This window comes from Eleginops maclovinus, chromosome 9 (genome assembly GCF_036324505.1).
Source record: "Eleginops maclovinus isolate JMC-PN-2008 ecotype Puerto Natales chromosome 9, JC_Emac_rtc_rv5, whole genome shotgun sequence".
NCBI classification, from domain to species: Eukaryota; Metazoa; Chordata; class Actinopteri; order Perciformes; family Eleginopidae; genus Eleginops; species Eleginops maclovinus.
The window spans coordinates 1,982,347-2,000,060 of NC_086357.1; the positions used below are offsets into that span (position 1 = coordinate 1,982,347).

At 41.5% G+C, this 17,714-nt stretch overlaps 2 protein-coding genes and 1 long non-coding RNA gene across 3 annotated transcripts; 2 read left to right on the forward strand and 1 right to left on the reverse strand.

The window, feature by feature from the left end:
- The first annotated feature begins 2,919 nt into the window (after nt 1–2,919).
- Nucleotides 2,920–11,423, forward strand: zgc:103559 (Allantoinase, mitochondrial). The gene is made up of 11 exons (XM_063890438.1): nt 2,920–3,114; nt 3,247–3,398; nt 5,263–5,377; nt 5,469–5,615; nt 5,704–5,749; nt 6,589–6,682; nt 6,776–6,962; nt 7,072–7,210; nt 8,229–8,401; nt 10,983–11,015; nt 11,183–11,423. The coding sequence occupies exons 1-11, from the start codon at nt 2,974–2,976 to the stop codon at nt 11,351–11,353; spliced, it is 1,398 nt and encodes a 465-aa protein (XP_063746508.1). The 5' UTR covers nt 2,920–2,973; the 3' UTR covers nt 11,354–11,423.
- LOC134869043 (uncharacterized) lies at nt 7,731–12,292 on the reverse strand. Its single transcript, XR_010166377.1, has 3 exons — nt 11,814–12,292; nt 11,195–11,324; nt 7,731–8,384 (listed from the first exon to the last, which is right to left on the reverse strand). It is a non-coding gene; the product is annotated as an uncharacterized LOC134869043 (long non-coding RNA).
- Nucleotides 12,293–14,002: 1,710 nt separating this feature from the next.
- agxta (alanine--glyoxylate and serine--pyruvate aminotransferase a) lies at nt 14,003–17,496 on the forward strand. The gene is made up of 11 exons (XM_063890439.1): nt 14,003–14,321; nt 14,604–14,796; nt 15,630–15,694; nt 15,776–15,876; nt 15,973–16,043; nt 16,141–16,225; nt 16,300–16,398; nt 16,515–16,584; nt 16,739–16,834; nt 17,070–17,198; nt 17,319–17,496. The coding sequence occupies exons 1-11, from the start codon at nt 14,163–14,165 to the stop codon at nt 17,424–17,426; spliced, it is 1,176 nt and encodes a 391-aa protein (XP_063746509.1). The 5' UTR covers nt 14,003–14,162; the 3' UTR covers nt 17,427–17,496.
- The last annotated feature ends 218 nt before the right edge of the window (nt 17,497–17,714 follow it).

Consider the following 17,714-nt stretch of genomic DNA (forward strand, 5'->3'; position numbering starts at 1 on the left):
TTATTTTATGTTAGTTTGATTTTACCTCTCACTTTGTATTACTTTCCCGCTTTTGTACTGCAACTGTTGCACAGCAATTTCCCTCGGGATAAATAAAGCTTCTTGAATCTTGAATCTTGAAACAGTTCCAGGTCTCTGGCACTTCACAACTTGATTCTCCCAGGAGAGATTGGGTCACTTCAATATGGCAGGTGAGGAGGGAACATGAAGAGACTGAAAAGAGTTCAGATTGAGTTAAAATACCGTCTACTATTTAATTACAGAATCCCAGTAAATTTATATACTATGTCATCATATTTCTTCTGTAGAAAGAGTTCCGGTAAGAACAAATTATATTTCATTATCCTTAGGACGCATGGTCAGAGTTTGCTTCCAAACTTTATTCTTGACAAAATTCCACTGAATAATCTCAGTTTCTGAGACTTGAATTGTTCGACTTTATAAACAATAATGATATGATTATTTACTACAGTTGAGTTCATAACTGTTAACGTTCAAAATATATTTAATCCTGGGTGGATATCATCTTTATGAAGATGTAATGATTGCTTGCCCACTAGATGGAGGTGTTTAGATTGACTGGTCTTGGCACCAAGTGTGTATTAATATTAAATTGTAATGGATCCACAGGACTATTGTAGACAAGGTTAATGTTTCTCATAATTCAGACTGCCTACCTCTCTAACACTCTTTGATTACAATCACTAAAGATAGTGTATATTGTACATTCTTATAAAATAAAGGTTTTTGGAGAGAACAGACAGTTAGGGCCAGTGGTGTAAAGTAACCACTTACTGTAATAGTAGTACTAGTAATATAACTTAACTTGAGTATTTATTGTCTTTGCTACTTTGTAACTCTACCCCACTACAATTCAGAGGTAAATGGTCTACTTTTACTCCACTATATTTATTTAATACCTTTACTTTACAGATTTGGATTAATGATGTAAAATATAATCAGCCCGGTAAAGCACAGGATTGATTTTAAAATACTTCTTTTAATTTACAAGGCACTAAATGTTCAGGCAACTTCGTACCTAAAAGATCTTTTAATCCACACTTGCCCCGCTAGAAAACTACGCTCCCAGGATCAGTTAGTAGTGCCCAGAGTTCGCAAAACAAGATCAGGAGTCAGAGCGTTCGCTACCAAGCACCCTTGCTCTGGAACCAACTTCCTGTTTTAATCAGAGAGTCAGAGAGTGTCCAACATTTTAAAAGTGCATTGAAGACCTACATTTTTAGCAAAGCCTTCGGTTAGAGCTAGCATTTTATGGTATTCATTTTATTTTTACTTTGATGATACTTAATTTGAATAATGTCAATGTTTTATGTATTTTTGTTGTCTTATGTTGTTATCTTATTTTATTTGTATTTCTACTTGTATTACTTACACTACCTTGTCTTCTCTTTTTGCTGCAACTCCATCATTTATAATGTTGTTGTTTGTTTTTAATCAGTAAAGCCCAATGAAACAAACGTGTTTTGTGATATTTATACTAATAAAGTTTGATTTGATTGGATTAAATCAGACTTTAGTTCACCTGCAGTAAATCCAGCAGCTACCCTGCAGTATACAAAGCCATTCAAACTAGCTGCACCTTTACCAGCTCTGAGAACACCTTAATGATCAATAATTATAAAACATATCAGAGATATTATTCTGAAATGGACCAATCAAACAACGACTACTTTTACTGTCGCTACTTTAAGTACATTTAGATGAGAGTACTTTCTACTTTCACTGGAGGAACATTTAGAATACCTTTACTGTGACAGAGTATTCCTACACTCTGGTACTTCTACTTTTACCACTAGATCTGAGTACTTCTACTTTTACCACTAGATCTGAGTACTTCTACTTTTACCACTAGATCTGAGTACTTCTACTTTTACCACTAGATCTGAGTACTCTGCACCTCTGGTGAGGGCCAGCTAATCTGGGGAAAAGAAAGGAAGAAAATCATATTATAGTCCTGTTGAAAATGCACAATATACAACAATGTCGATGTTTTGAGAACAACATATTTCAGTTCCAGTAGAAGTGGCTCTTCCTGTATTTAAGGATCATGTTGGTGCTTTGTTTTCTGAACTTGGCGTCCGGTGGTCAATGTTGGACCAGTAGCCCTGCGTGCAACACAATTCAACCTCATATTTTAATTATCAGATTTTTAGAACAATTACAAATAAGTAATTATCTTATGGGCTCAATTTTTAACCAACAGGACACACAGAGGGCTGGTGAAGAGATCCTATCTGACCAAGTGAACTCTGACCAAGTTAGCTCCTCCACTGGCTCCCCACAAGGATGTGTCCTTCCCCATTATTATTTATACCCTTCACTAAGAAGTGTTAGTTGAGTAGGTGGGAAAATAGGACTATTTTAAAGTATGCAGACAACGTTAGTTGGCTCCAGGATAATGAGAGCAGCCACGGCCTATCATCGACGACTCTCTCAGGTGGTGTGAGGAGTCCTATCTACATCTGAACATTAGTAGAACCAAAGACATGGTAATTGATTTTAGAAGACACCCCCACATACATGAAGCAATTGTGCAATCTTGGGACAATTATGGACTCAAAATGAGCTTTGAAGCAAACTGTGAAGTTTTAAAGTGGAGGGGACAAAATTGGCCATTTCAAAAAGTGGTGGGGACATGTCCCCAGTGTCCCCAGCATAAATGACACCTATGCTCACAACTAAAAAGATTGCCAAGCTTCAGGTTCTGAAAGCTTCCCCGACCCTGCAGCCATATCCCTGTCCTCACCATTCCATGTCAATAGTGTGTTTATTTTTCGCTTCCTATCTAAATATCCCCCTCTTCCCCTTACATGTGGAGTTTGAACTGAACTGCTGGTTGAACGTGAACTTCAACATGTCACACCGACAGTAAGGCAGGGGGTGGTGCCTCAGCAGTTACCTGGAATGTTGACTCAGAGTTAGAGAATCTATTAACTCTCAGTAAAGGCAGACATGGAGCTTGGCTCAACGGTGAGTGCTGTGAGGAGTCAGAGGGTACTGCTGGGTGACGAAGTACGTCCTGCTGTCATTGTGATAAAGGATGGGAAGATTCATCAGATACTCTCAGACATTTCTGTGGATGTCCCCTGTGAGGTAAGTACACTTTTAGATGGAATGACACAATAAGGTACATCTATGTTTAGACCGTCAGAGGAATTTATTTGAAACTCCTCATGATGTACTAGCACTTATGTCACCCTGTTTGTGATCCCGTCTTGGCGGCAGGTGTTGGATGTGGCTGACAGTTTGGTGATGCCCGGCATCGTAGATTCCCACGTTCATGTGAATGAACCGGGCCGCACCTCCTGGGAGGGGTTCTGGACCGCTACCAGGGCCGCTGCAGCTGGAGGGGTGACAACCATTGTGGACATGCCACTGTAAGTCTGGAGACTCCCCCCTCTCAGAGTCAATCAAAACCCACTGTCTGAGCTTTCAGGGTCACCAGCAGGGGGTAAAGGTTGCAGGGTAAACAGACCGCAGGGTAACTGTTTCCTCGTGCACAGATTAAAACAAGGGAACGTCATGTGTTTTAGGAAAACATTTCATTACTAGTACGGTGCAAAAGTTTTAGGCAGGAGTGAAAAAATGCTGTAAATTAAGAATGCTCTCAAAAATGGAAGTGTTAATAGTTCATTTTCATCAATTATCAAAATGCAGTGAATTAACAAATCAATATTTGGTGTGACCAATGTTTGCCTACAAAACAGCATCACTTCTTCTAGGCACACAGCTTTTGAAGAGTCGGCTGACAAAAATCCAACTCCATTTGCAGAAATGAAGCCCCAAGCTGGCTAGGAACCTCCACCATGCTTCATTGTTGCCTGCAGACATTCATTATTGTACCACTCTCCAGCCCTTCGGCAAACAAACTGCCTTCTTCTACAGCCAAATATCTAAAGTATTGACTCATCAGTCCAGGGCACCTGCTGCCATTTTTCTGCACCCCAGTTCCTATGTTTACGTGCATAGTTGAGTCGCTTCGCTTTGTTCCATGTCTGGGCTTTTTGGCTCCCATTCTTCCATGAAGAACACTTCTGGCCAGACTTCTCCGGAGAGTCGATGGGTGTACCTGGGTCCAGCTGGTTTCTGCCAGTTCTGAGCTGATGGCACTGCTGGTCAACTTCCGATTTCGAACGGAAAAAAGCTTGATGTGTTTTTCATCTGCTGCACTGCATCTACCATCCACAACATGGCCTGTTTCTTTGTGCTTCTTCAAAAGAGCTTGAACAGCCCCAGTCTTGAAACCCCAGTCTGCTTTGAATTCCTTGCCTGGGAGAGACCTTACTTGTGCAGTATAACTAAGTGTCTCGTTGCTGTGCTCAGTCTTGCCATGGTGTATGACCTGGGACATGAAACTGTCTTCCGCAACCTCACCTTGGTAGCAGAGTTTGGCTGTTCCTCACCCAGTTTTAAGCCTCCAACAAAGCTGTTTCTGTTCCAGTTACTGACTGTGTTTTTCAACATACAGGTGAAATTGATGATCATTAGCGCTTTTTGGTATTATTGTTTGACCATATGACTATAATCCCATAAAATCCCTGACGGTGCAAGTGTACCTATAGGAATTGATGCTGGTTGAAAAGCAAAGGGTAGTAACACCAAATATTGATTTGATTCGGATTTTAATTTTCTTCGCTCACTACATTTTGTAAATTGATAAAAATAAACAATTATAATTTATTTTTTTGAAAGCATTCTTAGTTCACAGAATTATTTCACACCTGCCTAAGACTTTTGCACAGTACTGTATAGCAATAAATAAATAAAATGCCAAAAAATTCAATTTTGCAGAACTGTAATAAGACCTGCCTGTCTACCTGTGTGAGCTCATTGTGTGTCACTAGAGACTTCCAAAATCAGCTTGACCGCTGTGGGTGTTTACCATTTCTGTTGTTGACTTTTAAAATGATACATTCATTTTCATAATGATCATTTTGAGGGAGTGGGATTGGAGGGTGGCCTGAAGTGGCAGGCTGCGTTGTTATTGCTAAATGTAGCATCTTCTGGAGCTAGGGCTGCTCCTTCATTAGAAAAGAGTTGGTCACATTGGGAAATAAATCAAGCAGTTTTTTGCTGGCTAATAAAGCCTCACTTTAAATGTATGGGTTTTTTGGGTGCAAAAAGTGATAAATAAGCAGGTTTGATCCTACATTAAAAGCAGTCTTTATCTACATAATTATACTATTGTGGTTTAGGAAAACATTTTGGAAACAGGAGGTTTTTTTTCTAAAATCCCCACAGAAACAGCATCCCTCCGACCACCACACTTGGCAATTTTCGCGATAAGATGCAGGAGGCGACAGGGAAGTGTTTTGTGGACACAGCCTTCTGGGGAGGTGTGATTCCTGGCAATCAGGTACAGTGGAACAGCTTGAATGAAAAAAAAACACATTCTGAGCTAAAAAGGTAAATAATGACCAAACACAAACAAACAAATGTCTTCTTAGCTAGAGCTTCGGCCCATGATCGAGGCAGGAGTGGCTGGCTTCAAGTGTTTCCTCATCCACAGTGGGGTGGAGGAGTTCCCCCATGTGACTGACTGTGATCTGCGGGCAGCCATGCAGCAGCTGCAGGGCACAGGAAGTGTCCTGTTGGTAACTCACAACCTGCAGCCTCCACCTGAACATGCCCACATGAAGAACATCAATGTCACTGAGAACCCATCTGCTGTGTCCCCTTTAGTTCCATGCAGAGAGGGATGTCCAGCAGACAGCTGTAGAGGATGGAGGTAACAATATATTTACTTTGTGCTATACAGCATCTGCTTGTGCTATACTGCAGCCATCAGCGTTTAGTGTGGACAGGCGTTTATACAGGAGACCTTTTGCATTCTCTCAAGAACGTGTGAACTTGTGCATTAAGGGTTCCGACAACAGCCACATTGGCTTGGAAAATGGTAGAATGGGGCACTGAATTTGATTACTGTCTATTAGCTGGCTTCTGCTAAACCTCCACCGGCTAGAAGATTACTTATTCGGGAGGAGGGAAAATTTTAGCTCCAGAGATGGATCTTCGGTTTAACGTAGCAGCTCGATTCCAGCCAACGCAAACCCCAGGTCAGATCTAAGACACCCCTGACTCCCACTAGATCAGAAAACGTTCTGTTGCTGCCACTGAACAGGTTAGACCAAGCACTGACCCCAAGGAGTTTGCGCTTGCTGAAGAAAGTATCTAGCGCCGCCAGCTGGAGGTCTGTGTCCCGAGGAAGGGGACACTTCAAAGCTACTGAATCTGTCCAAGGGAAAGATTCTTTTTTTGCAGGAAAACATAAAAATGTTCTGGAAGAACACAAAACACTTTTGAGACAAGAGAACGCACTTTTGAGACAAGAGAACGCAAAATCAGTTATTTTCTCCCTTAGGTGCATCGTAATATGTGTTTAAGATATCAAGTTCACATTTTTCACAACTGGGATTTCTCAGATAGAATACTAAGAGAAACCTTCAGGTTATATATACTTAATATATAAATATAATATATAATTCATGAATTCATAAATCAAGGTTTATAGTAGCATAGTATTGACATCATACTGATGGTTTGACCCTGCACCTCCTCCCACTGAAGACCCTTCTCAGTATTCCACCTTTCTGCAGTCCAGACCAGATGTCATGGAGACGGAGGCCATTCGCACCATCACAGAACTCTGCCTGGAGTTCCAGTAAGAACTAAAAATAACCTTGATATCATAGTGGATCATTCTGGGTTGTGAATGTAGCATTGATGCTACACTGAGCTAATCTCTCTTCTCCAGGGTGCGCTGCCACATCGTTCACCTGTCCTCTGCAGAGCCTCTGAAGCTGATCCAGGCTGCGCGTCAGGCCGGAGCGCCCCTGACAGTGGAGACCACCCACCACTACCTCAGCCTGTGTGCAGAGAACATACCTGCAGGGGCCACACAGTTCAAGTGCTGCCCCCCCATCCGAGGATCTGCTAACCAGGTAAACATAAGGTGATGCACAGTGGATCATTTCAGTACATACCTCAACATAACTTCACTGCACTTTCTGTTGTATTATTTATTCTCCTGTGATTGCTTTTGTCCAACAGGAGCAGTTATGGTCTGCACTGAAAGCTGGGCAGATTGACATGGTGGTGTCGGATCATTCCCCCTGCACCCCCGATCTGAAGAAGCTGGAGAGTGGAGACTTTACTGAGGCATGGGGAGGAATTTCCTCTCTACAATTTGGTAACTGTAATATTAATAATCCAGTATATTACAATAAATGAATAACATATTATATGTTTTTCATCACCTGTTAATGCAAAACCTAATGCACCATAAAATGATATAGTTATATTCCAATGATTTGAGGCTGTTTATACCCAATCTCCAGAAACATGCATTGCATCCTGTTCACTAGTTCTCTAAACCACACACGGAATCAGCTTAGTTCAGGATGTCAAAATGCAAATTATTTTATTCCATTATAGCGGTTCAGCATCTTTAAGCTTGTTGTTTTTGTTTAATGGCAGCAGACAGCAGACATGTTTTCAGCTAGAAGCTCTGATAATCGGAGTGTGCTATAGTGAAATGCACTTTTGTTGTAGAGACAGAGTTGCCAGGATGCACTCAAACTGATTACTTAATTGGTGTTTTTTTCTTGTTATAACACTCCTTGTTGGTACTTGTTTGATTTGACATCATGCTCTGTCTGAAATAGTCAAAGGTCATTATGTAACATGCTCATTTTTATTCACTGAATGATTCATTTGACTGGGCAGAGATCTGAGAAATGTCAGGTGACATGAACATACTGTACTGCTTACTGTAGAGGTTTGTTTGCAAATGTACATTAAGATGTGTGTATTATCACGCATGGGGCTTTTAGCTGTGCTTCAGATAATGCACCAACCACCGTAATTCATTGTATAAGGAGCAGCTTCAGTTTGAATGGCTAAAATTCACATCTTAAACCTGGCCTGTGTAATAGTACAGCAAATGTTCTTTTTGGTTGGATTATTGGCCCCTTCTCTCCCAACTATAATCCTGCCGACAGTCACTCACACAGGGCGAAGTTCACAGGGAGATAAACAAGAGCTGAGAGACGGAACAATTATTCACCGTTCAGACAGTGAGAGGGGTCAAAGTCTGACACCAGGACGACTCTCCACCAGTGTTGACTTATTTTCCTGAATTCATGAAATTCTGAAATATTTGATCGTGTCAGGCCTGTTAACCTCTGCACCTCTTAAACCTCTCTCAGGTCTGCCTCTGTTCTGGAGCTCGGCCAGTAAGAGAGGCTTCCAGCTGAGTGACGTGGTGAGACTCCTCAGCAGGAACACAGCCCAGCTCAGTCGCCTTGACAACCAGAAGGGCAGCCTCGCCCCCGGTTATGATGCTGACCTGGTCATATGGGACCCTGAGAGAGAATTTGAAGTTTGTATTACAATACCCTTCATAAAATGATGACAAAGTGCCTCAAGCAGCAAAAATAAATAACTAAATAAGAGCATTATAAAACAGTTGGCTGATAGTCACAACATTTCAGTTTGGCTCTTGAAAAACTGAATGATACAGTATATTGAGGAAGACAGCTTGTGAGTGTGTTAATATTTGAGAGATATGTTTTTCATTTGTTAAGAACGTAGACATAAAGAGGCCTGGGAAGTGTAAGGCTGGGACATCCAATCATGTCAGTGTGAGGAAAGTGTCCCGCACATCCGTCCGTATTTTAATAGATTTTTATTTTATATTAATCTTTATTTATTTATTATTTGTATCTCTTATTGTTGACTGTTAAGCTACACCTTTTGGCATTTTTATCTTAATTTAGTTTTCTGTTTGTATTGTGTTATTAGGGTCTGAGACCAGAGGCCGTCGAAGACCCTATTGTAATTGGTCGTTCGCGAAGCGAACAACGTCCCACCAAAGGCCACACAAAACAGGGAAAACAAGGGGCAAAAGCCCAGTGAAGGGGTCCCAAATCTTAACAACAGAGTAGCCCGCAGGTGCCCAGTCACATGGGCGCAACGTGCCCATGTGACTGGGCACGAACATTATTGAAATTGGTCCGATTATTATTATTATTCAGATTTTTATTTTTCCACTTTTAACGTTAATTTGACCCCCGCAACATATGTGAAAACTCATGAAAATTTGCCAGCGCGTCAGCGCTGGTGAAAATAGACGTCTGAAATTGGTTTCGGAACTTTCCGATAAAAATTGCGTAGGCCACGCCTACTTCCGTTTTTAACGTTAACTCCCCCTACTTTAACTTTCTCGGAAACGAACAAAAATCGCTACGCATACGTACAGGAAGTCGGCCATTTTGAATTTGGCGTAGAAAAAACGGGATTTATCGCGTTCGTACGATTTTCGGCGACCCCTCGCCATGGAACACGATGATGTCATAACTCCAACTGACATGCTCAGAAAGTCACCAAACGCCACATGATGGTTAACACTGCTGCCCTGAACAGCTCTACGTCAAAATTTACGTTACAAAATGTGGCGTTGCCATGGCAACTCATCCCTCGCCATAAAACACAATGTCGCTGTAACTCCAATGGACACGATCCGATCGACCTCCAATCTTCGCCTGTGTGTCAGTGGTCCATGCCTCAACAGCTCTAAGCAGAATCTGCGATCTCACGGTCGGCCATTGCCATGGAAACCGCAATGCTCGCCATAAAACACGTTGTCATTGTAAGTCAATGGAAAATCGTCCGAACGCCACCAGACCTCAGATAATGGTTAAAGGTCCGCCCTTGAACAGCTCTATGTTAATTATGGTGTGTCACCATATGCAGTTGCCATGGAAACGCAATGCTCGCCATAAAACACGTTGTCATTATAAGTCAATGGAAAATCGTCTAAACAGCACCAGACTGCACACTATCATTACTGGCCACACACTGAACAGCTCTATGTTAATTATGAGATGTCATCGTATGCCGTTGCCATGGGAACGCAATGCTCACCATCAAACACGATGTCATCTTAACTCAATGGAAAATCGTCTAAACGGCACCAGACTGCTGATAATGGTTACTGGTCCGGCCCTGAACAGCTCTATGTTAATTATGGGATGTCCTCGTATGCCGTTGCCATGGAAACGCAATGCTCGCCATAAAGCACGTTGTCATTATAAGTCAATGGACAATCGTGTTAATGGCAAGAGACTGTAGATAATGGTGACTGGTCCGGCCCTGAACAGGTCTATGTTAATTATGGGATGTTAACATATGCCGTTGCCATGGAAAGTCAATGCTCGCCATAAAACACGTTGTCATCATAAGTCAATGGAAAATAAACCAAATCGCACCAGACTGCAGATAATGGTTACTGGCCACACGCTGACCAGCTCTATGTTAATTATGGGATGTCATCGTATGCCGTTGCCATGGCAACACTTTTTTCTCTTAACTCCAGTTAACATGCTCCAAATGACCTAAAACGTAACATGTTTGATATTGATGCAGCCCTGAACACATCTAGGAATATTATGGGATGTCATCATATGCCGTTGCCATGGCGACAGATCATGTTTGTGTTAATGCTGTAACTCCCATGAATGTTGTCCGATCGGCCTGAAACTTCCCGCCTTTTCTAACGAGTGACTCTGGAAAACACCTGCGCGACACATGTCGACGTTGTGACAACATCCTGCCAGCGTCTCAGACCCGCTCATCGCTGCTTGCAGCTTTAATTATTATTGTATTTTATATAATGCCATATGTCCATATCAAGGAGGGTTCTTATATGTATACATAACATGAGTAATGTATAACATCTGTATACATACAGTACATGTTACAACTTACAATTTGATAAAAGAGGAACATTTATTTTTTAGACGCGGCAAGGGAATAATTAAAGTGAAAGCATATGTCTGATCTCCTGATAGTAAAGGCCCTGCTCCTGGTTACCTTAGTACCTAAGTCTTTATACATATAGGAGAAAGTCTAGCTATACTCTATTGCACTGTATTCATTCTATTTTCTGTCATGCTTCACAGATTCAAGAAAAAGGCATACATCATAAAAACAAGGTACATATTAAAATAAGAAATGGTTTAATGTAAGAAGAGACGTTTTCTTTCATTTACTCATTTACGTTTGTGTGTGTATGTGTGTGTGTGTGTGTGTGTGTGTGTGTGTGTGTGTGTGTGTGTGTGTGTGTGTGTGTGTGTGTGTGTGTGTGTGTGTGTGTATGCAGCTGACTCCTTACCTTGGCGTCAGGCTGCAAGGCGTGGTGTGTGCCACCCTGCTCCGGGGACAGCTGGTGTACAGAGAGGGCTGCTTCTGCACCGAGCCTCTGGGGAAACTGCTCCTCATCCCCCAGGAAGGATCTATCGCCACTGTGAAGAAAAATAGCAACAAGCTATAATGAAATCATACATAATTAAAGTGTTTCATAAAAACAAATTAATACTTATTATTGCGTTCTTTTTCAGGAATTTGAGACATTGTTAGCACACTTTAGCACAACAAAATTAAACCAGCTTTCCAGACCTCATGTGTGAGTTGTGTGATCGGCTCAATATGATAGGATTTGCGCCATGCGTTTTTAATTTGAAAATTGTTCACATTGTAACACACATTACTCAGATATACAGTGGGGCAAAAAAGTATTTAGTCAGCCACCAATTGTGCAAGTTCTCCCATTAAAAAACATGAGAGAGGCCTGTAATTTCATCATAGGTATACTTCAACTATGAGAGACAGCATGAGAAAAAAAAATCCAGAAAATCACATTGTAGGATTTTTAATTAATTTATTTTCAAATGATTGTGGAAAATAAGTATTTGGTCAATAACAAAAGTTCATCTCAATACTTTGTTATATACCCTTTGTTGGCAATGACAGAGGTCAAACGTTTTCTGTAAGTCTTCACAAGGTTTCCACACACTGTTGCTGGTATTTTGGCCCATTCCTCCATGCAGATCTCCTCTAAAGCAGTGATGTTTTGGGGCTGTCACTGGGCAACACGGACTTTCAACTCCCTCCAAAGATTTTCTATGGGGTTGAGATCTGGAGACTGGCTAGGCCACTCCAGGACCTTGAAATGCTTCTTACGAAGCCACTCCTTCGTTGCCCTGGCGGTGTGTTTGGGATCATTGTCATGCTGAAAGACCCAGCCACGCTTCATCTTCAGTGCCCTTGCTGATGGAAGGAGGTTTTCACTCAAAATCTCACGATACATGGCCCCATTCATTCTTTCCTTTACACGGATCAGTCGTCCTGGTCCCTTTGCAGAAAAACAGCCCCAAAGCATGATGTTTCCACCCCCATGCTTCACAGTAGGTATGGTGTTTTTTGGATGCAACTCTGCATTCTTTCTCCTCCAAACACGACTGTGGCAGCCGGGTGTGGTTAGAGCGCCGGCTGCTGGGGTGAGGGGAGTGGCTTGGCTGGAGACCAGACAGCTGATCGGAATCAGGTAATCAGGCAGTTAATATAAAGCATGTTGGTAACCTGGTTCTGGTCTGTCTTGCAGTAGGCGGGGTCCTGGGAAGCCGACACACCCCGTCCTGGCCTTGCCGTCCTGGAAGTGCCAGGGAGCTGTCTTTTGTGTGCACGTTTGTAATGAAATAAACGGTATTATTTTTGCCCAACCCCGAACCCTTCCGTCTCTTGCCTTCCACCTGAGCGATCCTGATCACAACGACGAGTTGAGTTTTTACCAAAAAGTTCTATTTTGGTTTCATCTGACCATATGACATTCTCCCAATCCTCTTCTGGATCATCCAAATGCCCTCTAGCAAACTTCAGACGGGCAGGGGGACACGTCTGGAACTGCAGGATTTAAGTCCCTGGCGGCGTAGTGTGTTACTGATGGTAGCCTCTGTTACTTTGGTCCCAGCTCTCTGCATGTCATTCACTAGGTCCCCCCGTGTGGTTCTGGGATTTTTGCTCACCGTTCTTGTGATCATTTTGACCCCACGGGGTGAGATCTTGCGTGGAGCCCCAGATGGAGGGAGATTAGCAGTGGTCTTGTATGTCTTCCATTTTCTAATAATTGCTCCCACAGTTGCTTTCTTCACACCAAGCTGCTTACCTATTGCAGATTCAGTTTTCCCAGCCTGGTGCAGGTCTACAATTTAGTCTCTGGTCTCCTTTGACAGCTCTTTGGTCTTGGCCATAGTGGAGTTTGGAGTATGACTGTTTGAGGTTGTGGACAGGTGTCTTTTATACTGATAACGAGTTCAAAAAGGTGCCATTAATACAGGTAATGAGTGGAGGACAGAGGAGCCTCTTAAAGAAGAAGTTACAGGTCTGTGAGAGCCAGAAATCTTGCTTGTTTGTAGGTGACCAAATACTTATTTTACCGAGGAATTTACAGGCCTCTCTCATCTTTTTAAATGGGAGAACTTGCACAATTGGTGGCTGACTAAATACTTTTTTGCCCCACTGTACATACTGTCCTTCTTAATAGATTCAGTATTCTATTAATCCCATGACAAACCTATTTTGTTAACACTGGCCCTACACAATATTTAATGTGGGTGTGTGTCATACTGACAGCAATGCACTGGAACTATTCTACTCTCAAAATAGTACATTTAAAAAAGCCTCTGGAGACAACACAATTAATAACATAATCCTTATATCCTAATTTATCTTTTTTCTTCTTATCAACAAACGTCCTTGATTTTGCTGATTTATTACAACTTAAGTACCTTTTAATAATAAAATGTATACCCTTAAATCTGGTAAACTTTCATGAGACTTTTGCAGACCTCCAAACATTATTTAAGTGCATACACACTGTACACATATTTAAAACAAACTGCAACTAGCCAGAACTTACAATAACATATTAAAACAGTAGGTCAACAGAAGCATTTATACGTGTGTTGTGGAAAACATGTCAGAAACATATCCTCCTGTTGACAGGCTAAATCACAGTGGGTAATATTTAAGCCTGACACTGGAGGGTCTGAAGTCAATGATTAACATCTGAGGACATGTTGGGTGACTTTGCTTATCTTTAAAATGGGAAACCAGCTACCTGAGCTGATTGGGCACAGAGGTAGCTTGTGTTGACAGAAGAGGAGATAAAGCAGATGATGTTGTGCAGCGGACCCCTGACCTAAGGAGCTCACTGGTCAGACAGAGGGGCGTGCTCAGCTCAGCCTCACTGCTCCTGCTTCACAGCTTTGTGGTTTTCCTGTTCTCGTCTCACTGCTGGGAACATGACGTCTGTTTCTGTTCCTCCACCAAAATGCCTGCAGAAACCACTGGTAGTTCCTCATCGTCACATGTTTGGACCAGGACCTTCCAACGTCCCTCCACGGATCTTGAAGGCCGGGGCCAATCCTGTCATTGGACACATGCATCCAGAGATATTTGAGGTAACACACAGGGTGTAGACTATAGAGGAAGAAGGCACAAGTTAATGTTAATGAAGGCAGAATCCAAACCCAAATGTGATTTATTACTATTATAGGAGACTAAGGAAGTAACTCAAAAGTTACAAATGACTTATTAGTTAATTTGCCCTCATCATTAGACAAATGTCTCCCTTAACCTGTCTAACCTGTGTTAGAACTCCTCTGTCGCTCACTGAAGGTAGCAGGGTAGTGTTGAGGAGAAAATATATTTCTATTCAAACTATATTTTTCATGTTTGTTTAGATTATGAGTGACATCAAAAGTGGGATCCAGTACATGTTCCAGACTCAGAACAGCATGACCTTTGCTGTGAGCGGCACCGGCCACACTGCTATGGAGTGTGCCATCTTCAACACAGTGGAGTCGGGGGAGAGTGTACTGAGTGGAGTCAACGGTATATGGGGAGAGCGAGCAGCGGAAATGGCAGAGAGGATAGGTAAGGAGGATGGTTTCATATATTTTCTGTCGAGAAAAACAAAGCTTACAATTGATCTTAACATTTTCTGACTTTTTTGTTCCTTGGTTCATAGTTTAGTTGTAAATCAAACAAAAAGTTCATTACTTTTCAGCAGGGCACTGTAGCTTTCAGCAAACAAGAGTACACATTTCATTTGCAGCGGAATATGTTCAGCTTCAGATTAATACACATTAGTGCAGTAGTATTTCCAGCAGCCGGCTCTAATGTAGAATTGACTCAAAATAAACCACAGTTCGCATGTTTATCATAAGGAACATGTCACCCGTGTATAGATTAATAAAGAGCTCTATGTCACCCTGCATATCTCCAGGTTTGAGCCTAACCCTTCTGGGGGCTAGCTATACACTCTAATGTCATTAGCAAACTAATGTTAATGTTGGCGCAAAACTTAAAAGTAAGAAAAATTGCAAAAAGCTTAATGCAAACGTTTGAGCTAATGTTAACGTTAGTTGCTAGCAACATTAGCATAGCCTGATCCATTAGCAAACATTAGCAAACTCATAAAGTTAGTACAAGTTAGGCTATTTGCTTCGAAAGATTAAAGTTGTATTGTTTACCATGGTGGTATTGGTGAAGGTTATGTGTCATGGACCTGATACAATGTCTTTTTGCTCAGTAGATTGTTGATGAACGCTAGGGGCAGCAAAACAGTACACGGCGCAATTAAATAGATTGGAAAGTAAATGTAATTCATTGATTAGTCAATACAGAAACATATGGTTTTCCACCATGGGTCCATGCTGAAATCTCTGCAAAGGGAAGCAGTAATATATCATGTGTTTACCCTACAGGTGCCACAGTAAATACCATAGTGGCGCCCCCAGGAGGCTTCCTCACTAATGCAGACATTGAGCAGGTACACTGACTCTCTAGTTAACAGCTAAATTACTTCCATAAAAGCTACTGTCTGTGTGATCACACTGTTATCTCATCACAGGCCTTATCAAAACACCAGCCAGTGGTGTTCTTCCTGGCTCATGGAGAATCTTCTACAGGAGTCCTGCATCCTTTGGATGGCATCGGTGAGCTGTGCCATAAGTAAGCTGCAGCGCTCATTTCTCTTTCATTATCACATCTAATAATAATAACAACTACATTGGCAGTTGACAGCGGTTTTATGGCGTGTGTCTGCAGGTATAACTGCTTGTTTCTTGTCGACTCTGTGGCTTCAATGGGAGGGACCCCTCTGCGCATGGACCAGCAAGGTTACTATTTAATCCTGAAAGATTTCAAGTCTCTCTCAGCATTGCATTCCACACTCTCTTTTGATACCAATTCATTTTGTATTGATTTTATTTTCAGGAATAGATATCCTGTACACTGGCTCCCAAAAGGTTTTGAATGCTCCTCCGGGTACAGCACCAATCTCCTTTAGTGAGAGAGCATGGTGAGAAATGAACATGCAAGTAAGAGTTTAAGGAATATGTAATAGCGTGTATTTAACGTTTAATCTGTTCACAGCCAGAAAATATTCAGCCGCAGGATGAAACCTGTGTCATTCTTCCTGGATTTGGGTTGGCTTGCAAACTACTGGGGATGTGATGGCAAGCCATCCAGACTGTAAGACAAGTTCGTCTGCAGACAGAAACATATTAGATTTCAAACTGTGCTCTCAAGTTCAGACATACTTGCACAATTTCTTAATATGGTCTGTCTTTTCCATTTTTCCTCTGTAGATATCACCACACAGGCCCAGTTACTGCGTTTTACTCTCTGCGGGAGAGTCTGGCTGTCCTTGTTGAAGAGGTGTTTTTTGTTCAATAGCTCTTTACGGATAGCCATAGCAGTTTGTAAAGTGGGATAAATATACCAACATTACATGTACAAAATGATTGGTTATGCATCAGCTGTTCTATAATGTTTACACTCTCTGTCTTGATTCCTCTACTGTTTTTCTAAGGGTCTGGAGAATTCATGGGATAGACATCATAGAGTGGCAGAGTATTTCCACCAAGGCCTAGAGAGCATGGGACTCAAACTCTTCGTCAAAGAAAAAGTGAGTTTCAATTTAAAACAGTTAGGTTTTGAGTTCATAGTCAGAACAATGAATTGTATCATAAATTCTGACTTACAGTTCAGATCCCAGAAACATTTTCACATGTGGAACCAACTAAAGTATATAACATGTGGCCTTTATTATCTTCTGTAGAGTTAAAACTCAATTATGATCAACAATTTAAATTATAAAAACAAAGAACATTTATAATTTTGGACTTAAATGGTTGTTACAGAAAGCAAGACTGCCTACAGTTACCACCATTGTTGCTCCTCATGGATATGACTGGAAAGAGATCACAACCTACATCATGAAAACCCATAATTTAGAGATTTCCGGGGGGCTTGGACCATCAGTAGGCTTGGTAAGAGAAAAATCCTGCAAATACTTTGTATGATAGTTTGTTCCTACTTGAACAACCTATGCCTTCAAAGTCACATAAATCCTGTGAATGAAGACTAAAACCCGGTTATTGTTTTTTTAGGTACTACGTGTTGGACTGATGGGATGCAACAGCAGCAACGACAATGTTGACATGGTTCTGGCGGCACTGAAAGACGCTCTGAAACACTGCCACAAGAGTAAAGTGTGAAATGTTGTTGTTGGACTCTGTAGAGATAATCAGTGAAGACACCTTGTTATAAACGCCTATTCTAAGGATCTGTCTTGTGTGGCTCTCATTTCTTGAATGGGAACAGTGGACTTGCCTGCATAACTTTGTAGTACCTTTGGTCATCAGCAGTCTGTATGGAAGCCTATTACTGGCAGTAATAGAACAGATATATCCTGTAGGTCATTATAATGAAAAACGTTCTCAACATACGGACTAAGTATTGAACATAATAAAACATTTTATGAAGTCATTATTTTCATGAGGCAA

Bases quoted from the DNA above. Each gene is read 5' to 3' on its own strand.
- zgc:103559 (XM_063890438.1), top strand. From the start codon at position 2,974: ATGGAGCTTGGCTCAACGGTGAGTGCTGTGAGGAGTCAGAGGGTACTG. The intron at 5,616-5,703 runs GTAACTCACAAC...TGTCCCCTTTAG, and splicing joins GCACAGGAAGTGTCCTGTTG to TTCCATGCAGAGAGGGATGT. The intron at 5,750-6,588 runs GTAACAATATAT...CTCCCACTGAAG, and splicing joins GACAGCTGTAGAGGATGGAG to ACCCTTCTCAGTATTCCACC.
- agxta (XM_063890439.1), top strand. From the start codon at position 14,163: ATGACGTCTGTTTCTGTTCCTCCACCAAAATGCCTGCAGAAACCACTG. The intron at 14,797-15,629 runs GTAAGGAGGATG...TTTACCCTACAG, and splicing joins GGAAATGGCAGAGAGGATAG to GTGCCACAGTAAATACCATA. The intron at 16,585-16,738 runs GTGTTTTTTGTT...TGTTTTTCTAAG, and splicing joins TGGCTGTCCTTGTTGAAGAG to GGTCTGGAGAATTCATGGGA.